General features: G+C 42.0%; 1 protein-coding gene across 3 annotated transcripts in view; it reads right to left on the reverse strand.

Moving 5' to 3' along the window:
- The window catches only part of ehmt1b (euchromatic histone-lysine N-methyltransferase 1b), a 41,624-nt gene that overhangs the window by 15,580 nt on the left and 8,573 nt on the right, over positions 1 to 17,471 (reverse strand). The window contains exons 1-3 of one of the 3 annotated variants that reach the window (XM_040000037.1): positions 5,938 to 7,270; positions 2,580 to 2,670; positions 1,971 to 2,491 (exon numbers count right to left, since the gene is read on the reverse strand). In XM_040000037.1, the coding sequence (XP_039855971.1) occupies positions 1,971 to 2,491; positions 2,580 to 2,670; positions 5,938 to 6,198 (873 nt within the window). In that variant the 5' untranslated portion in view covers positions 6,199 to 7,270. Of the gene's footprint in view, positions 1 to 1,970; positions 2,492 to 2,579; positions 2,671 to 5,937; positions 7,272 to 17,471 lie in introns of those variants that run through there. The other 2 variants (XM_040000040.1, XM_040000039.1) reach the window with 2 other exon arrangements.

Consider the following 17,471-nt stretch of genomic DNA (forward strand, 5'->3'; position numbering starts at 1 on the left):
ATCTAACAAGTTTTGCCTGATAAAAAAGAAATAAATAAAAAATAAAGTGTTGAGGAACAATTTCCTTGTTTTTTTCTGTTTTATAAGATATGCCTCAACATGTTTGCCCAAAAGTAAGTAGACATTAAAAGTTCAGGTGCCAGAACCACAACCAATTTAAGTGCTAAAAATCGTTATCAAACTGGATGAAAAATAAAAAATTCAATTTAATACTTATGCACTAGACCCCTATTCTCCAGGATAACACTGCTATATGTTTGTACATGATAGAAAAATGTCATATCCAGATATCAATGACACAGCATGCAAAACGAGATTAGACCAAGCATCAGACTGCCTCTGATGAGGATGAAAATAAGAGCTACTTAGACAACGTCCAGCTAAGTAAAATGCTTTGAAAAATATGCAAGAAACCTGTTTTAAACCAAATATTGCAGACAGCCAATGACACCCCTCAGCCTCCTAGAAGATACACCTATGGTATCAATTTAAAACTCCTACATTGCTTCGTTCTTGAGTCATATCATTCATAAACTTGGGTCTCCATGATGCCTGCCTCGCTGGGCGGCAGGGTGATGACACCAATCAGCCTTTAAGGGTTGAGGGGTTTAAAAACAAACAAACAAAAACTACTATAGTGCATTTTCCAGGCACTGGTCTCATCAGGTAGGATTTAAAAATAAAATTTGATCAGATTGTTTTGGTTTTTTTTCCAATTTCAATTTCCAATTTCAATTTCTAATTAAAAGTTTCACTTTTCACCAAGGAGACCGATTACATTTGTTGTGGTTTGCACAAGTGCTGCAGGTAATTCTTCTTATTGAGAAATGTGCACCCACATGAGGTGTTTCAATGGTGGCAAGTTCTTCCTTCCACCCATCTTCGTTTTAATGACAATCCTTTCAAAAGCAAAGTTCCACAAAGGTCCCAATCTCTTCCATTTCCACTCTGCTCCTTATTAAATGTTCCTGTCAGCACCTTTGTAAACAGTTCTTAAGAGGTAGGAACTTTTAGTGACATTTCAGGTAACAAAGGCAAGATAAGATCCTTTTGTGAAAAGAGCCACAGGTTTAAAAAGGAAGCAGTCATGCTCGAGTACACAATTATATAATTCTGTTTCGACAGCTTGCAGCTTTGAGTTTGGGGAAGCAGTTTTTCTGGTTCATCAGGACAAAATACACATTCGCAAAGCCAGATCTATAAAGAAATTGTTCTTTATGATTTGCCTAGTCAAATGAAGGCAAAAACCACAGGAAACAAGAAAAGACAATTGGGCTGGCCTACATAGTCACTGACCTCAAGGTCATCCAACACCCTTGGGATGAAATGAATAACACACCATTACTCAGAGGAAATGTGGTTGTGGTCAAATTGCTTCTAATACCTGCCTTTATAGTCGCAGATTAACCCTGTAAGCTCTAACATCAGGGTTAGGGTTGATGTGTTGCAGCATGCATGAACTACTACTTTAACACAGCTTTGTAACCATTCACACTCAAGTGTGAGGCACCCAAATGCTAAGGTGTGGATACTCAGACAGAAATGACCACGCTTCAGCACTGGAACAGAAATGGAAAAAGTTCAAACAGGAAACAAAATGTATGAGGAGGATGTTTTCTGCAGAACATCTCATCTTTTCCTACATTTTTAGCATCTCCCTCTTTGCCAGCTGGGAATCTGAGAACTCCTGTGTTGATGTATGATAGAGCTGCTGATATAAAGCATAATGCAAGCCTCTAGCAGTTTAATAGTACCCTAACTATGAAACTGCTATTGAAATCGCATACAGGGCAATATAAGCTGTATTACTATAAGAGTTGCTGCAGGGATAAACCTGTTGTATATTGTAAGGGCATTTCTGAATTACAGATTTTTCCAATTTGGCCTTCAACTATTTTTTATTCCTTAAGGTGTCAAAAAAACAAATCTAAAGCAAACACGATAATCCCTTGCTCTTGGTCATGGTTCACCTTTTGTGCAGGGCTGACAGCAGGTCTGGACATGGTCTTGCGCGCTCTGTGTACGGTGACTGGCGCTGGAACCGGGGAAGGAGATAAACTGGGGCCATTTTTAGTGTCTGGTGTCCCCTGCCCCAGCTTTGTTCCTGTACTGGGGGCAGTCCTTAGTGCACCTGAACTCTGTGCACTCCCAGATGCCGAGGCAGGGAGGGTTTTGGCTGCATGCCCCCCTGTCGGTGAGCCCGAGGGCAACCAGTTAGTCCTGTGAGGGGAAACTCCCAAACCTGGTGCCGCTGCAGCGCTGCCTTCCTGCTCCGGCTGCTGCTGCTTAGTGAGAATGAATCCATTGCTTCCAGTAACAGAACCATGCGGTGGCTCCGTGTCAGACGTGCCATTTTCATTTAACAACAGTACAGTCTTGTTATTTCCTGTTGTCAGGTCCTTGTGGCTTGTGTTGTCGCTCTCGGTGCCGTTCAGCATCACCTCTGCTGCAGGGGAAAAGGCCAGTCTGTCTGCTACCTCTTTGTCCCCATCTTCGCATTCAAACAAGACAAATTAAATCACAATGTAAACCCATCATTTACACAAATAAAATGCGTTCAAGCGTATTTAGACAAATACCTGACTTCTCTTCTCCATTGCTTCCTGGATCGAGTCCCTCTTTCTTTGTGGATCCACCTTTATCCACGCAGCTCTTGGCTAGACCAGCGGGCTGATTTAAAGAAAAACAAAAACCAAAAAAAGTACATGTGAGGGAAACTGTTAAATTAAGCTTTATTAAATACATTTTTTGTGGATAACATTATCAAGTGGCTGCTTAGTTTGTAATGTGTCTAAAAATAGGCCCCCCAGGTGCTCCTAAAGCCTAAGACTATCTGAAAAGTGAGTGTAAAGACATATTTCTCGATAAAAATACCCCAAAAATTCTGGTTTTAGCTTCTCAAAGCCACATTTGTGATCCAGGCCTAAGCAGGCATATCTCTGAATTAAACCATCATCCTTCGATGCACCTAATCCTGTGTAAAATCCCTTTTTATTTGTGCTTTTCAGTAATGTATCAGTGTCAGGAATACTGTAGAGCCAGCCAAGAGATTGGGGGCCACCACTATGCACTCTCATTGTCTCCGGCTTCTCTCCTTATATGCTACAACTAACCAGTGGAGCAACAGACGCCTGCCACAGCTTCAAAAGAAAACCAAATCACCCATCGACTGTCTTTACATCTCAGAGATAACAGCAGGAAACATAAAGACTCTTCCTCCGGAGCAGACCTTCATCTTCATGCTCACTCTTTAAAAAAAACAAAAAACAAAAAACCCACACCACAGGCCCAAAGGAAACAGGAGGCCTTGAAGGAAAAATCATCGTGACTTCACTCTCATGCTTACTATTAAGGTCTACTTTGTTGCAAAGCCTTCTCTTTCAGCTCAAATATCAACATTTAGTCAATCTAGGCCAGTTCAACCTTGAGGAATTACACAGAACCAGCGCAGAAAATAAAGGTTTACAGTTTCCCTAACCTCATAAGACTCATTTAGGGCATATTTAGGGACAGACACGTGCTGATCAGTGGTGAGAGGTCATATCTGATGAGAAATAAGTCAGGTACTGAAGCCGATTGCCCCAGGAAAGCAGAGGACTCATTTTCTTCTCACATTAAGCCAATCAAATATAGTCTGAGTGGTCTGCCATGCATCCTTTCTCCCTGTTTGCTTCCCAAGTGTCCACCATCCAGATAAAAGGCAAAGCCTATCCAAAAAAAAAAAAAAAAATACACTTCGCATAAAATATCAGTTAACCTTTATGAAGGAAAGCAGAGGACACATTTTCTTCTCACACAAAGCCAATCAAAAGACCTGAGAGAGAATAAGGCCACTATAAGCTAATGGATTCAGTCAGTTACTCTAAAGCCTCTCCTCAATGGCTCAGACAGTCAGACTGTGTGAGTCCTGATCTGCTTACAACCGAGACTCCAACTAAATAAACCGTCAGGAAACATGTCCCTGTTCATGCTCCTGAGCCAAACATGAACCTAATCAATTAGCAACAAGTCCAGGCCAAGGACTGGTCTGTGAGGGTTTGTCCCCAAAGAACATCTAGTCTGGGACAACCCTCTTTGGTGTATGATCTACATGGAGGAATCTAGTGAACACTTGTGAGCGTCAAGAGAAGAAGAATCTTTTAGTTCCCCCCACCCCCACCCCCATGGTTTGAAGAAAGCCAGTTACACAAAAAACATACAAGCCTCAGCCCTCCCCCTAGTGGTGAAAAGTGGAACATACACAGTGGAGACAGGAGAAGGGGGAGGGAGGGAGGCAGAGAAGGCTGTCTGCAGATCGCCGCCATTTCGCAACCAGATTGTTTACTGACACAGCGCAGCCATTGCAGCAGTTTTCCACTAGATGGGGACTGAAGGGGTCTGGAAGCTCATAGATGGGAATATGGAGGCTGCTGAAAGAAGCTCCAAAGCTGAAACCAAGGCTGTGAGAGCTAATCAGAGCCTAAGCTGCAACTACGAGTGCACAAAGAAGGCCCCAGTGGTTGGACTTACTAGTGATATTACACTATAAATATTAGAAAGAAGCTCATAGCACTATAAAGGATCAGCCTTTCCTGTCCATACAACTTAATGTGAACCTCTTATGTGACAAGGCAGGTGCTGATGTGACCTATCTTTAGATCTGCTGAAAGAGACCTGAAAACAAGTCAGAGAGAGCTACCAAACCACAAACACATTACACAGGCAGCTATCAGGCTGCTGGGGCTGGCACTAAGTACCGAGTACCTAAGTACCCAGATGAGATAAAACAATAATGAACCCTGATCCCTCAAGAATGAAGAACCAATTTGCAAAACCTGTTCTCTGCTGTGATCTGCTTACATAAAAGTACCCCCCCCCCATCCTAAAAAAAATGCCCAATCGTACAGATCGCCCTGACATTTAACTTGCTACCACTTCACAGTAACAGCCTGACACTGTGCTAAAGAAATCTGGCAAAGAAGCTCTTTTTCCAGGTGGTTTAGGGATTGAAGCTGCAGACTGTAATTGCAAAAAACCCTCAGTTTGAATAGTCTGGGTGGTTTGTCATGCAGCCTCTCTTCTAGCTCATTTCCCGTCGTTTCCCAGCTGTCCACTGTCTAGATAAAAAGGCAAAGATAGCCTTAAAAAAAATAATTGACTTGGCATAAAATTTCAGCTAACCTTTATGAATATGTCAATAATTAACCCGCCATGGGACACATTGTGCAAATGAACCAATGACCCTGAGCCAGAATCCAGCAGCTGGTAAACATAGCTCACATCACACCCCAATGTACTTCCTCTAAATTAATAAACAGCATCTGCAGTATATATCTGAACATACTGTAGCCTAGACAAGGGCCACAGTGACCTCATTACTACATACTGACCACTGAGAGAGTAGAGAAGAGAAGGGATTAAAGATAAAGGTATAACCAAAAAAGGTGGCTGTACCTCACTTTAGAAAAATCAGGTAAATTTCAAGATCTTCAGGAGGTCACGCTTATCTTCCCATAGTGAGATTGACATTTGTCATGAAGTGATTGCTCTAATTCAAAGGGAGCCGTCTCCAGTCACAGGATCCATCCATGCCATAATCACATCTCTCTGCTACCACACACACAAAAAACGCACAAACAAATCCTCTCTCCTTTAAGATCTAGTTTTTGATTTCAGGAATCCAGAGAAATCTGACAGATTAGAATTACTGACAGATGAGCAGCTCGAGGAGCACGTCTTAAATTAAAAAAAAACAAAACAAAAGAAAGAAAGAAAAAACAAAAACAGAAACCTTCTCAAAGAGAAGACAGCAAGAGCTCAAACTAATTGGTAGTAACTTGGTCTAAAAGGAACTGGGAAGAAAGACTATGCATCTCCTCAGACCACTAAAAGCCAACTAAGGGTGAAGAATACAAAGCTAACATGTCGTTTCTCTTGTGCCTCCAGGAAGCATCATACCTGCTTTCTTCTCATGGCCTCCATTGAGGAGAAGAAGGCGGCAGAGAAGGAGTGAGTGAGGGAGAGAGTGTGTGTTTGAGAGAGAGAGAATGAGGGAAGGAGGGAGGACGGAGAGGGAGAGCGCGAGAATCTGTCGAACAGATTGTTCCTCCTTTCCTTTTCTTTCCCCGCATGCACATTCACCTCGCCGGTCATGTGACCTGGTAGCTCCCTCTGTCGGTCCTCTCTGTCAGAGGGTCTCCACAGAGCATGCTCAGTCATTTCCAACTGTAACACCACTCCACCCCCCCCACCCCAAACTGGAAGACCCCCACTGCCAACGAAGACCCAAATCACCACCCAAAGGCTGCATACCCAACAAGAATAAGAGGAAAAAGCCTGAATAACCAGCACGTACAGATGATTTTATCTGTCAGATCATTCCTGTATTCATGCCAAATTCACTTATTCTATTTATACATATTTTGTAATTCCTTTCATCGTTTCATATAAAAATAATAAATCTTCTCGTCAGTAAAGGATTTTTAAGCTCCAAAAAGCCTCGACAGTATGCAGGCACTGCCATTTCAGGAGGAGCAATGGAGAGAAGGAAGGAGGAGGTACAAGAAATGAGGCCCAAAACCAAACTGCTTTTCTTCATAGACAGCAGGCCACTTTTTGAACCTCCCAACAGGAGTGCCTTTTGTCTCCACTCAGCCCGAGGCCAACAAACACCACTAAACATGGCCTGCCAGGCTCATGAAACAGATATTAAGTTATAGGCTGAGCAGCCATTAAAGAAGCCTGGAAACACTTAGAACGGAAAGCACAAAAGGACCTGAAGATATCAGCCTACGAGATCAATCAAACTTAGCATAACATGTCAGTACAAAGGTTTTCCATCGTTGTTTTTGTTGTCTTTGTCGTACTTTGTTTTAATGTGATCAATGAATTGAATCATCTATCCAACAAAAAAATGACATCAAGAGGAAGTATATCAACGAACCCTGACATTTTATTTTAGCATTTCTGCCAACAATTAACTCACAATTAATAAAAAAAAACAAAAACATAAAAACAGGTTAGTTCATTGGGAGACTTTCTGGACAGGTAGGAATGCAGATGTAGAAATGCTACAGCTTCTACTGTTTCACAGCTAAACAATAACAAGCTAATCCTGACATGTGAGCTATGCAACATGCAAAAGACAATGACAATGGAAGCAGGTTGGGAGGCATACCTTCATACCTTTCTGACATTTTACTTGGGTGTCTAAAACATGAAAATACTCAAGTTATTATGAATAAAAAGGAGAAAACAAACAGTTCTAACAGAAAGCATTATACTTTATATTTCAAGAATGTTCATTTTAATTCTGATTCTGGCTTCTAAATTATGACAGCCAAATAATCAGGACATAATTATTACTCTCTCTGTATTAATTTTCTCTACAAAGCTCTCCTTTTCCTGCTCCAAATCAAGCACTCCCATTTCCATTATATAAGTGCATTTGTGCCCCTCCTAAAAAGCTCAGCGAGTCCCTGATGATAAAAAAAAAAATATATATATATTTTTTAAAAAGTACTCTTTCACAAGGAGCTATTCAGCTATTCTTCAAAGATCGCTCACCAGCCAAAACATGCTCTCAAATGATATCGGCTTAATGATCCATTTATGCTCGCCACAATGGCTTTGTGCGCTGATCAGATGACGTCATCACACAGCCACATCCATTTGTACTCGTGAAATTACTCGGTACTGCTGCAGTAATCTCTCTCCACGATTTCTGTCCTCCCATGTTCGTTGTGTCATATATATGCTTGTAGAGGTGGACATGCTCACACAGTCATGCCTGAAACGTGTCCATTTTGAAAATAACTGCACCTGCTATAATTTAACTTAAATGTGCAGCCAGCTGAAACAACACTAAAGGATGGCTTACACCAGCGGATGTGACGTCGCTTTTGTCATTTGAAACCACTCACAATGGTGAGAATGACAAGCATAAGGTCTCAAGACCAGTTGGTGACCCCTTACAACCACTGGTGGCTCAGGAAAAATGTGTGTTCCCCGATTGGTTGCAAGTGTCTGCTGTCTGCAACCAAGTTAAATTGATTGCAAAAAGGTTGCTGCATCAAAACCTTCCTTGTGATTTTCTTTGAAGATACTGCCTGTAGTTTGCATGGACAATGACAGCAGAAGTAGGCCTGGGAGACACCCATTTTTGTCATATCTTGTAGAGATTAGCATTTGAAGCAAAAATTCAATTTGTTATTCAGTGGGACCAGACAACCTCACTTGCCAACAGCTCTCCCTGATGAACACGTGTGTAGGCCAGCAAAACAAACACTCCACCACATTCCACACTCCAAAAACTACAAATAATAAAACCCTAGGCATCAATGTGGACTAAAATAAAAAATAAAAATAAAAATAAAAAAAGCTTCATATCTCAATCTGACTGAGCATTGCTGGAACAAAGTTGATTCATACAGACCCAACACAGAGGAAGCTAAAGGATCTGCTGCCAAAGTTCTGATGATAACACACAGCTACACACCCTCAGATGCTCCACGTCCATTTCCCGAAGTGTCTAAGCTTTTCTAGGAGCATAAAGGGACCCCTAAAAAAATATTAGAGGGGTGATCTAATTGTTGGGTCCTAGAAACCCTTAAAAAGCTATCCAGGATAAATCTATTATTATCTATTATTAGAAAAATGTGTTTTTGAAAAGACCCCATAGTTACTAAACCCTAGTAACCCTAAAAAGAGACTGCTAAGCACAAATCATTTACATTGAGCAAATGTTAACTAGGGATGGGTACCGGTATCGGTTCTGACATAAATGGTAGTGATCAGACCGAAAAGCAGTGCACATTTCGGTGCTCCCCCCCCCGAGATGTCATACGCTTTGGATTTTAGCCAATCATTTTACCTTTCCAAGGATAGTAGGCGGGCCCAGGTACGCATGTTCTTTTAGAGCAGAGCTACAGATTAAAAATGCCCAAGGCGAAGAGGTCAAAAGTCTGGCTGTACTGAAACACCTCGAATCTGATGAAACTCCTGGCAACGCATAGTGTTTTTTTGAAAGCCAAAAAATGCACCGGAATTGATAGTTTGCTGCGAGACCTCACACTGAGCACATCTACTGCAGATGTGGTGCCTGTTATCGGACCCGGAGTTAGCAACATCCCCCAAGAACCCGAGGAGTACAGTCCTGACCTGCCAGTGTAGCAGAAATGATGACGAATGATGATGGCAGCAGCAGCCGTTCTTCTCTGGGTGAGTAGCTCAATGTTGTTCGTGTGTAATTTGTTTAAGCACCGGTTCGAGCACCGGTTAAGCACCGTCACCGTTTCAAAAGTACCGGTTTGGCACCGGTATCGGATAAAACCTAAACGATACCCATCCCTAATGTTAAGTAAAACAGAGTCATCTGAGAAATAATAAAGACAATCTCAAAGATGTCATCAGTGTGTTATTTTAAACAAGAAATAAATTTATGTTCTGAGATGATCACATCACATGGAAAATGTTACACTAACTACCCAGATAAAGAATTTAACTGCTCTCCAAAAGCTGATAAACAATTTCACTGTGTTCGTTTCTGGATGACCTCCAGAGAAGAAAGGACTACTGTTGCTAGCTTCAGTCCTAGAAATAAAGTCCTGTTGAGATCAAGTACACCAGACCTAGGGTCTTCAGTGGAGAACTAGCTGAATTATATCAAGGTCTGTCACAACAACAATGAACCAGCCAAAGACTGAAAACAGAGTTTTAATAAAACTTTAATATTATGAAACTCTGTACATGGCTGTGAATTCAAAGTTATACCTCTCTCCCCTTTATCTAGTTAGATGCTTTAAAATAATTGTTTAAGGGCATTGCCAAGTGGCAAAAGAGGGACTCTGGTAAAACTTCACTTGCTTGCCGATGTCAGTGCTAGTAAAATACTACTAATATAAAACTGTGAAAATGCTAGCTAGATACCTTGCCAAAGTGTGACAACAGCTTGGCAATAACTACAAGGCAGGGACTGTTAACCAGACAGCTATAAGTCAGCTATGCAAAAAGCATCTGGCACGTGTAGCTTCTTCACATTCAAGTGGACCATGATGCACCTAATCAGCGTTTCCCCACACAGACTGTTTTAGAGAACGTTCAAAGTATGCTGTCTACTTAAGTATATTTAGTGAGACGTTTAAATGTTTATTTTTTATTGATCCGAGAGAACCAGGCCACCTGTGATCAAATCAATAGTGGACAATAGCCACTTCCTGGCTCATGTTTTGAGTCACACCACAGCCAACAGCAAGTGTAAAACTCCTACACTGAGACAGCAGAGCAAAAGGATGACAACCAGCTGCAGTCAAAGTCTGGAGAGGATTTGAAGTGTATCAGTAGGACGAGAGACTCAATGGAGAGGCAGCTGATCAGTTTGTTCTGTTATTTGTCACACAGTACATTCTAATATATTTCTTATCCAACCGCTTAGCCTCCAGTACAGGGTTTTGGGAGATCTGGAGCCTATCTCAACCATGACAACAGGAATAGACTAGTGACTTGGACAGTTCACAAAGTCTATGTCCCAAGGCTAACCCACAAACAACTGTTCACACTCACATTCAAGCCTGCTGCTAATTTAATTGCCAAATAGCCTAATATGAATTTTTTTGGACTGTGGGAGTGGTACCCATAAAGAACCCACCAAGCACAGCTAGAACATACAAACTCTACGCAGACAGCCCACAGGTGACTATTTCATTTGGACCCAGGATCTTGGGCAACACAATGGTACAGTGTAGTAGGAATGTGCACAACTAGCCGTACCAGATGAACTAGTAGTTTGATGCCCAATGTCGGTAAACTGTTGTGTCCTAAATTTTATGCAGTCATCTCCCACCAGGTGGAGCATTGATGTTGAGAAACTCCATAAGTCTATTAATCTAGGCCTGATCTTTTTGTTAACATCATTGTCATTGATTCTTTTAAAGATGAAAGAATGAGATTACAGATACAAGCAGGGAAAATGAGCTTTCTCTAAAAGATGGATGGGCTCTCCCTTACTATATAGTAAGGTGTTTAGTCATTCAGTAGAGGCTTAGAATAGCCCACTACATCGAAAGGAGCAAGCTAAGGTGGTCATCCCCTGGGTAAGGTATTCTGCTCTGGCATGTCCAACCTGGAAACGGACCCAGGGTAGATCCAGGACACGGTGGAGAGATTACATCTCTTGGCATCTCTTGAGAACACCTTAATTTTCCCTGGATAAGCTGGAGAAGGTGACTGGCAAGAGGAAGGTCTCTGTGACCCGACTTCAGATAAGCGGCAGAAAATTGATAGCTAGATGAGTTATGATTTTGTTATTTTAATTTTAAGTTTAACTGAAGTGGTCTTGAATTTCGAATGAAACAACATGCACCACTCATAATCCAGAGCACATTTATGAGTTTTCCGGATCTCTGGATCCGTTTCGAGTATAGACCGTATTGTTCATAATCCACGATGCGAGGTGCTGCTCAGTTAAGTAACATGATTCATTATTGAAGAATATGATTAATAGTTTTCAAATTTTATTAACAGTTTTCAAATAAGAGTTTTTGAAATTGTCAAATTTAACTTGATATCTGAGTGTTTTAGTTTCAGCATATAGCACATGCAATAACACAACAGAACACTGCAACAGCAGTGAATCATCAGTGAGCATGTGCACTGAACAAATCTAACAATCAAGATACTGAACAGCTGCAGGGGTCAAATAGCACCAGCAACTTACTACAAAATCCCTACAACAGCATAGACCATGTTGTAAGAAAATGAAGAGCAAGTGGAACCTGTTACGTGCATACAGTGGGGCAAAAAAGTATTTAGTCAGCCACCGATTGTGCAAGTTCCCCCACTTAAAATGATGACAGAGGTCAGTAATTTGCACCAGAGATACACTTCAGCTGTGAGAGACAGAATGTGGGGAGGAAAAAAAAATAAATAAATAAATAAAAAATCCATGAATTCACATGGTAGGATTTGTAAAGAATTTATTCGTAAATTAGGGTGGAAAATAAGTATTTGGTCACCTCAAACAAGGAAAATCTCTGGCTCTCACAGACCTGTAACGTCTTCTGTAAGAAGCTTGTGTGTCCCCCACTCGTTACCTGTATGAATGGCACCTGTTTGAACTCATCATCTGTATAAAAGACACCTGTCCACAGCCTCAAACAGTCAGACGCCAAACTCCGCCATGGCCAAGACCAAACAGCTTTCGAAGGACACCAGGAAAAGTATTGTAGACCTGCACCAGACTGGGAAGAGTGAATCTACAATAGGCAAGCAGCTTGGTGCGAAAAAAATCAACTGTGGGAGCAATCATCAGAAAATGGAAGACATACAAGACCACTGATAATCTCCCTCGATCTGGGGCTCCACGCAAGATCTCATCCCGTGGGGTCACAATGATCATGAGAACGGTGAGCAAAGATCCCAGAACCACACGGCGGGACCTGGTGAATGACCTGCAGAGAGCTGGGACCAAAGTAACAAAGGTCACCATCAGTAACACACTACAACGGCAGGGAATCAAATCCCGCAGTGCCAGATGTGTTCCGCTGCTGAAGCCAGTGCATGTCCAGGCCCGTCTGAAGTTTGCCAGAGAGCACATGGATGATACAGCAGAGGATTGGGAGAATGTCATGTGGTCAGATGAAACCAAAGTAGAACTTTTTGGTATAAACTCAACTCGTCGTGTTTGGAGGAAGAAGAATACTGAGTTGCATCCCAAGAACACCATACCTACTGTGAAGCATGGGGGTGGAAACATCATGCTATGAGGCTGTTTTTCTGCCAAGGGGACAGGACGACTGATCCGTGTTAAGGACAGAATGAATGGGGCCATGTATCGTGAGATTTTGAGCCAAAACCTCCTTCCATCAGTGAGAACTTTGAAGATGAAACGAGGCTGGGTCTTCCAACATGACAATGATCCAAAACACACCGCCCGGGCAAGAAAGGAGTGGCTCCGTAAGAAGCATTTGAAAGTCCTGGAGTGGCCTAGCCAGTCTCCAGACCTCAACCCCATAGAAAATCTGTGGCGGGAGTTGAAAGTCCGTGTTGCTCGGCGACAGCCCCAAAACATCACTGCTCTCGAGAAGATCTGCATGGAGGAATGGGCCAAAATACCAGCTACTGTGTGTGCAAACCTGGTAAAGACCTATAGTAAACGTTTGACCTCTGTTATTGCCAACAAAGGTTATGTTACAAAGTATTGAGTTGTATTTTTGTTATTGACCAAATACTTATTTTCCACCCTGATTTACGAATAAATTCTTTACAAATCCTACCATGTGGATTCATGGATTTTTTTTTCACATTCTGTCTCTCACAGTTGAAGTGTACCTCTGGTGCAAATTACTGACCTCTGTCATCATTTTAGGTGGGGGAACTTGCACAATCGGTGGCTGACTAAATACTTTTTTGCCCCACTGTATATTCAGAATAGGCACGGCTTTGACACAAAAAAAAATGTAAACAATGCAACATCCAATTTTAATCAATAAAAACCATATATCTTATTTGAAAATGTATCAATACATCTTAAAAAGTCAATGCCACACATCAGTTATTTTACCTTAATAGAAGACTTCATGGGCTTTAGCGTGTCTGCTTTTTTAAAATCTTTAGAATATTTAATATTTATAAGTGTGCCTGCTACACAGAACCATTTGACAGCATCACAATTCCCTTATTAAGGCAGTTTTATCTCGACTAGGGATGGGTACCGGTATCCGGTGCCATCTGACATAAACGGTAGTAACCAGACCGAAAAGCAGCGCGCATTTCGGTGCTTTTTTTTCCTGAGCTGTGATACACTTTAGATTCTAGCGTTTCCGAGGATAGTAGGCGGGTCCAGGTACGTACGTTCTTTTAGAGCAGAGCTACAGATTAAAAATGCCCAAGGCGAAGCGGTCAAAAGTCTGGCTGTACTTCACAGCAAAATATGCAAACTCAGCAGCCTGCAACAAGTGCTTTAAGCTGATACTGTGATACTGTCAAAGGAGGTAACACCTCAAATCCGATGAAACACCTGGCGACGCATAGCGTTTTTTTTTTTTTTTTTTAAGCCGAGAAATGCGCCGTATTTGATAGCTTGCTGCGAGACCTTACACCGAGCGTATCTACTGCGGGTGTGGTGCCTGTTATCGGACCCGGAGTTAGCAACATCCCCCAAAAACCCTAAGAGGAGAGTCCTGGCACCTAGCCCTGCCAGTGTAGCAGAAATGATGACGGATGATGATGGCAGCAGCAGCCGTTCTTCTCTGCGTGAGTAGCTTACAGGGAGTGCAGAATTATTAGGCAAATGAGTATTTTGTCCACATCATCCTCTTCATGCATGTTGTCTTACTCCAAGCTGTATAGGCTTGAAAGCCTACTACCAATTAAGCATATTAGGTGATGTGCAACTCTGTAATGAGAAGGGGTGTGGTCTAATGACATCAACACCCTATATCAGGTATGCATAATTATTAGGCAACTTCCTTTCCTTTGGCAAAATGGGTCAAAAGAAGGACTTGACAGGCTCAGAAAAGTCAAAAATAGTGAGATATCTTGCAGAGGGATGCAGCAGTCTCAAAATTGCAAAGCTTCTGAAGCGTGATCATCGAACAATCAAGCGTTTCATTCAAAATAGTCAACAGGGTCGCAAGAAGCGTGTGGAAAAACCAAGGCGCAAAATAACTGCCCATGAACTGAGAAAAGTCAAGCGTGCAGCTGCCAAGATGCCACTTGCCACCAGTTTGGCCATATTTCAGAGCTGCAACATCACTGGAGTGCCCAAAAGCACAAGGTGTGCAATACTCAGAGACATGGCCAAGGTAAGAAAGGCTGAAAGACGACCACCACTGAACAAGACACACAAGCTGAAACGTCAAGACTGGGCCAAGAAATATCTCAAGACTGGTTTTTCTAAGGTTTTATGGACTGATGAAATGAGAGTGAGTCTTGATGGGCCAGAAGGATGGGCCCGTGGCTGGATTGGTAAAGGGCAGAGAGCTCCAGTCCGACTCAGACGCCAGCAAGGTGGAGGTGGAGTACTGGTTTGGGCTGGTATCATCAAAGATGAGCTTGTGGGGCCTTTTCGGGTTGAGGATGGAGTCAAGCTCAACTCCCAGTCCTACTGCCAGTTTCTGGAAGACACCTTCTTCAAGCAGTGGTACAGGAAGAAGTCTGCATCCTTCAAGAAAAAACATGATTTTTATGCAGGACAATGCTCCATCACACGCATCCAAGTACTCCACAGCGTGGCTGGCAAGAAAGGGTATAAAAGAAGAAAAACTAATGACATGGCCACCTTGTTCACCTGATCTGAACCCCATTCAGAACCTGTGGTCCATCATCAAATGTGAGATTTACAAGGAGGGAAAACAGTACACCTCTCTGAACAGTGTCTGGGAGGCTGTGGTTGCTGCTGCACGCAATGTTGATGGTGAACAGATCAAAACACTGACAGAATCCATGGATGGCAGGCTTTTGAGTGTCCTTGCAAAGAAAGGTGGCTATATTGGTCGCTGATTTGTTTTTGAATGTCAGAAATGTATATTTGTGAATGTGGAGATGTTATATTGGTTTCACTGGTAAAAATAAATAATTGAAATGGGTATATATTTGTTTTTTGTTAAGTTGCCTAATAATTATGCACAGTAATAGTCACCTGCACATACAGATATCCCCCTAAAATAGCTAAAACTAAAAACAAACTAAAAACTACTTCCAAAAACATTCAGCTTTGATATTAATGAGTTTTTTGGGTTCATTGAGAACATGGTTGTTGTTCAATAATAACATTATTCCTCAAAAATACAACTTGCCTAATAATTCTGCACTCCCTGTAATGTTGTTCGTGTGTAATTTACGTTGAGGAGGCTAACCACGTTATTACATTAATGCATGTAAGGTGAACTAGCAAACATCATCATAGCTACATGTGGCTGTCTTCTTGTTTGATGGCAGATACTCCCTTCACTCTGGCCAAAAAGGCTAAAATGACCAAAGAAAAAGTGGAAAACAGCTGAACATGAGAGGTTTTTGGACCAATTTTGTGTTCTCCATTCTTTAAGCACCGGTTCGAGCACCGGCACCGTTTCAAAAGTACCGGTTTGGCACCGGTATCGGATAAAACCTAAACGATACCCATCCCTAATCTCGACAATATAAAAATCAACCACAGGAGCCCAAAGCACTGCTCGACATTTGTCCAAGGCTGTTCTCCAACTTCATCTCCTGTCTGAATGAGACACAGATGTAACCGGTGTACACTGAATAAAGAGGAAATTAGAAACACCTGTACAATATAATGCCGAGCTCTAGGGCTGCGCTATATCATACCGTTCACGGTAATACCGGTGTAATTTTGGGAAACAATAGGAAAATGAAATATCGCGACAGAATATGGGTAAAACGCGCATGCGCAGTGCCTATGTTTACATACGCACACATGGCGGCGGCGCAGAATGAGAAGAGCGAAAGTGGATCGTTAAATGAAACGGATGAACCAGAATTGGTTTGTAAAAATGCTGCAACTTCAGTGGTGTGGAACTGGTCTGGCTTTCGTCCGTCAGATACACAACGAAGCACTATTTTTGGTAGAGCATGCTAGCGGGCTGTCGTTATTGCCGTGTTGTTTGGAAAATACGGCACACTCAAATCAATACTTTGATTTTTCTGAAAATCGACAGTGCCCCTTATAATCCCGTGTGCCTTATGTATGAATTCTCAATTTTATAATTTCAATTATTTAAACACAAGATATTAACTATATTTAAAAAAAACAAAACAAAACTGCATGATGTTTGTTAAACAGTGGATTCTCTTAGCTTTAAATGTAATTCAACTGAAAATCAAATAAACATGACACAGGTTCATTTGACAATGAGTTGGGCTGGGACTAGCGGGTCTTTTTGACAGTGAAGCTCATCTGGCAAAGGCAAGTAGACTGCTGTCAGAACTACCTACTCGTCTCAGGTTTTCCACTGGGTGGTAGCACATAGCACCAGGTACTTTTTTTATTACTTACTCAGCTGGGGTTACACATGATCTTAGGCAACCCGAAAATGTGACATCAACAGTCTGCATGCTACCGACTGGCTATTCAGTGGCGTCACTCGAGTCATGAAAGAGTCTCTTTTTTTTTTTGAAAATCAAAACCACTATTATTAAAACTTAGCAATGAGGGGAATGAACAAAGAAAAGAAAGAACACCGTAGTCCCCAAACAAAAAGTCATACACTAACCAGCAGGTATACCAACGTCTTGATGTCCTCCATTGTTGTGGTGTTGTGTCATATACAAATTGTGTCACTGGACTTTCACCTGTGTTTCTATAACGACCCCACGCACACTAAATGGTACTCAATTGTAATTGGAAATGATTGCATGGCAGGGCATGGTCTGTGGCGCAGTTGCGGGGGAGGCGGACACACCTGACCGGCATCAGCAATCACGCCTCACCGGCTTAAAAGCAGAATGAACTGGATTCTGTTGTTGTTAGTGGTGTGTTTAGCTGGCAA

Source organism: Simochromis diagramma, unplaced genomic scaffold (assembly GCF_900408965.1).
Source record: "Simochromis diagramma unplaced genomic scaffold, fSimDia1.1 OVJJ01000596.1, whole genome shotgun sequence".
NCBI lineage: Eukaryota > Metazoa > Chordata > Actinopteri > Cichliformes > Cichlidae > Simochromis > Simochromis diagramma.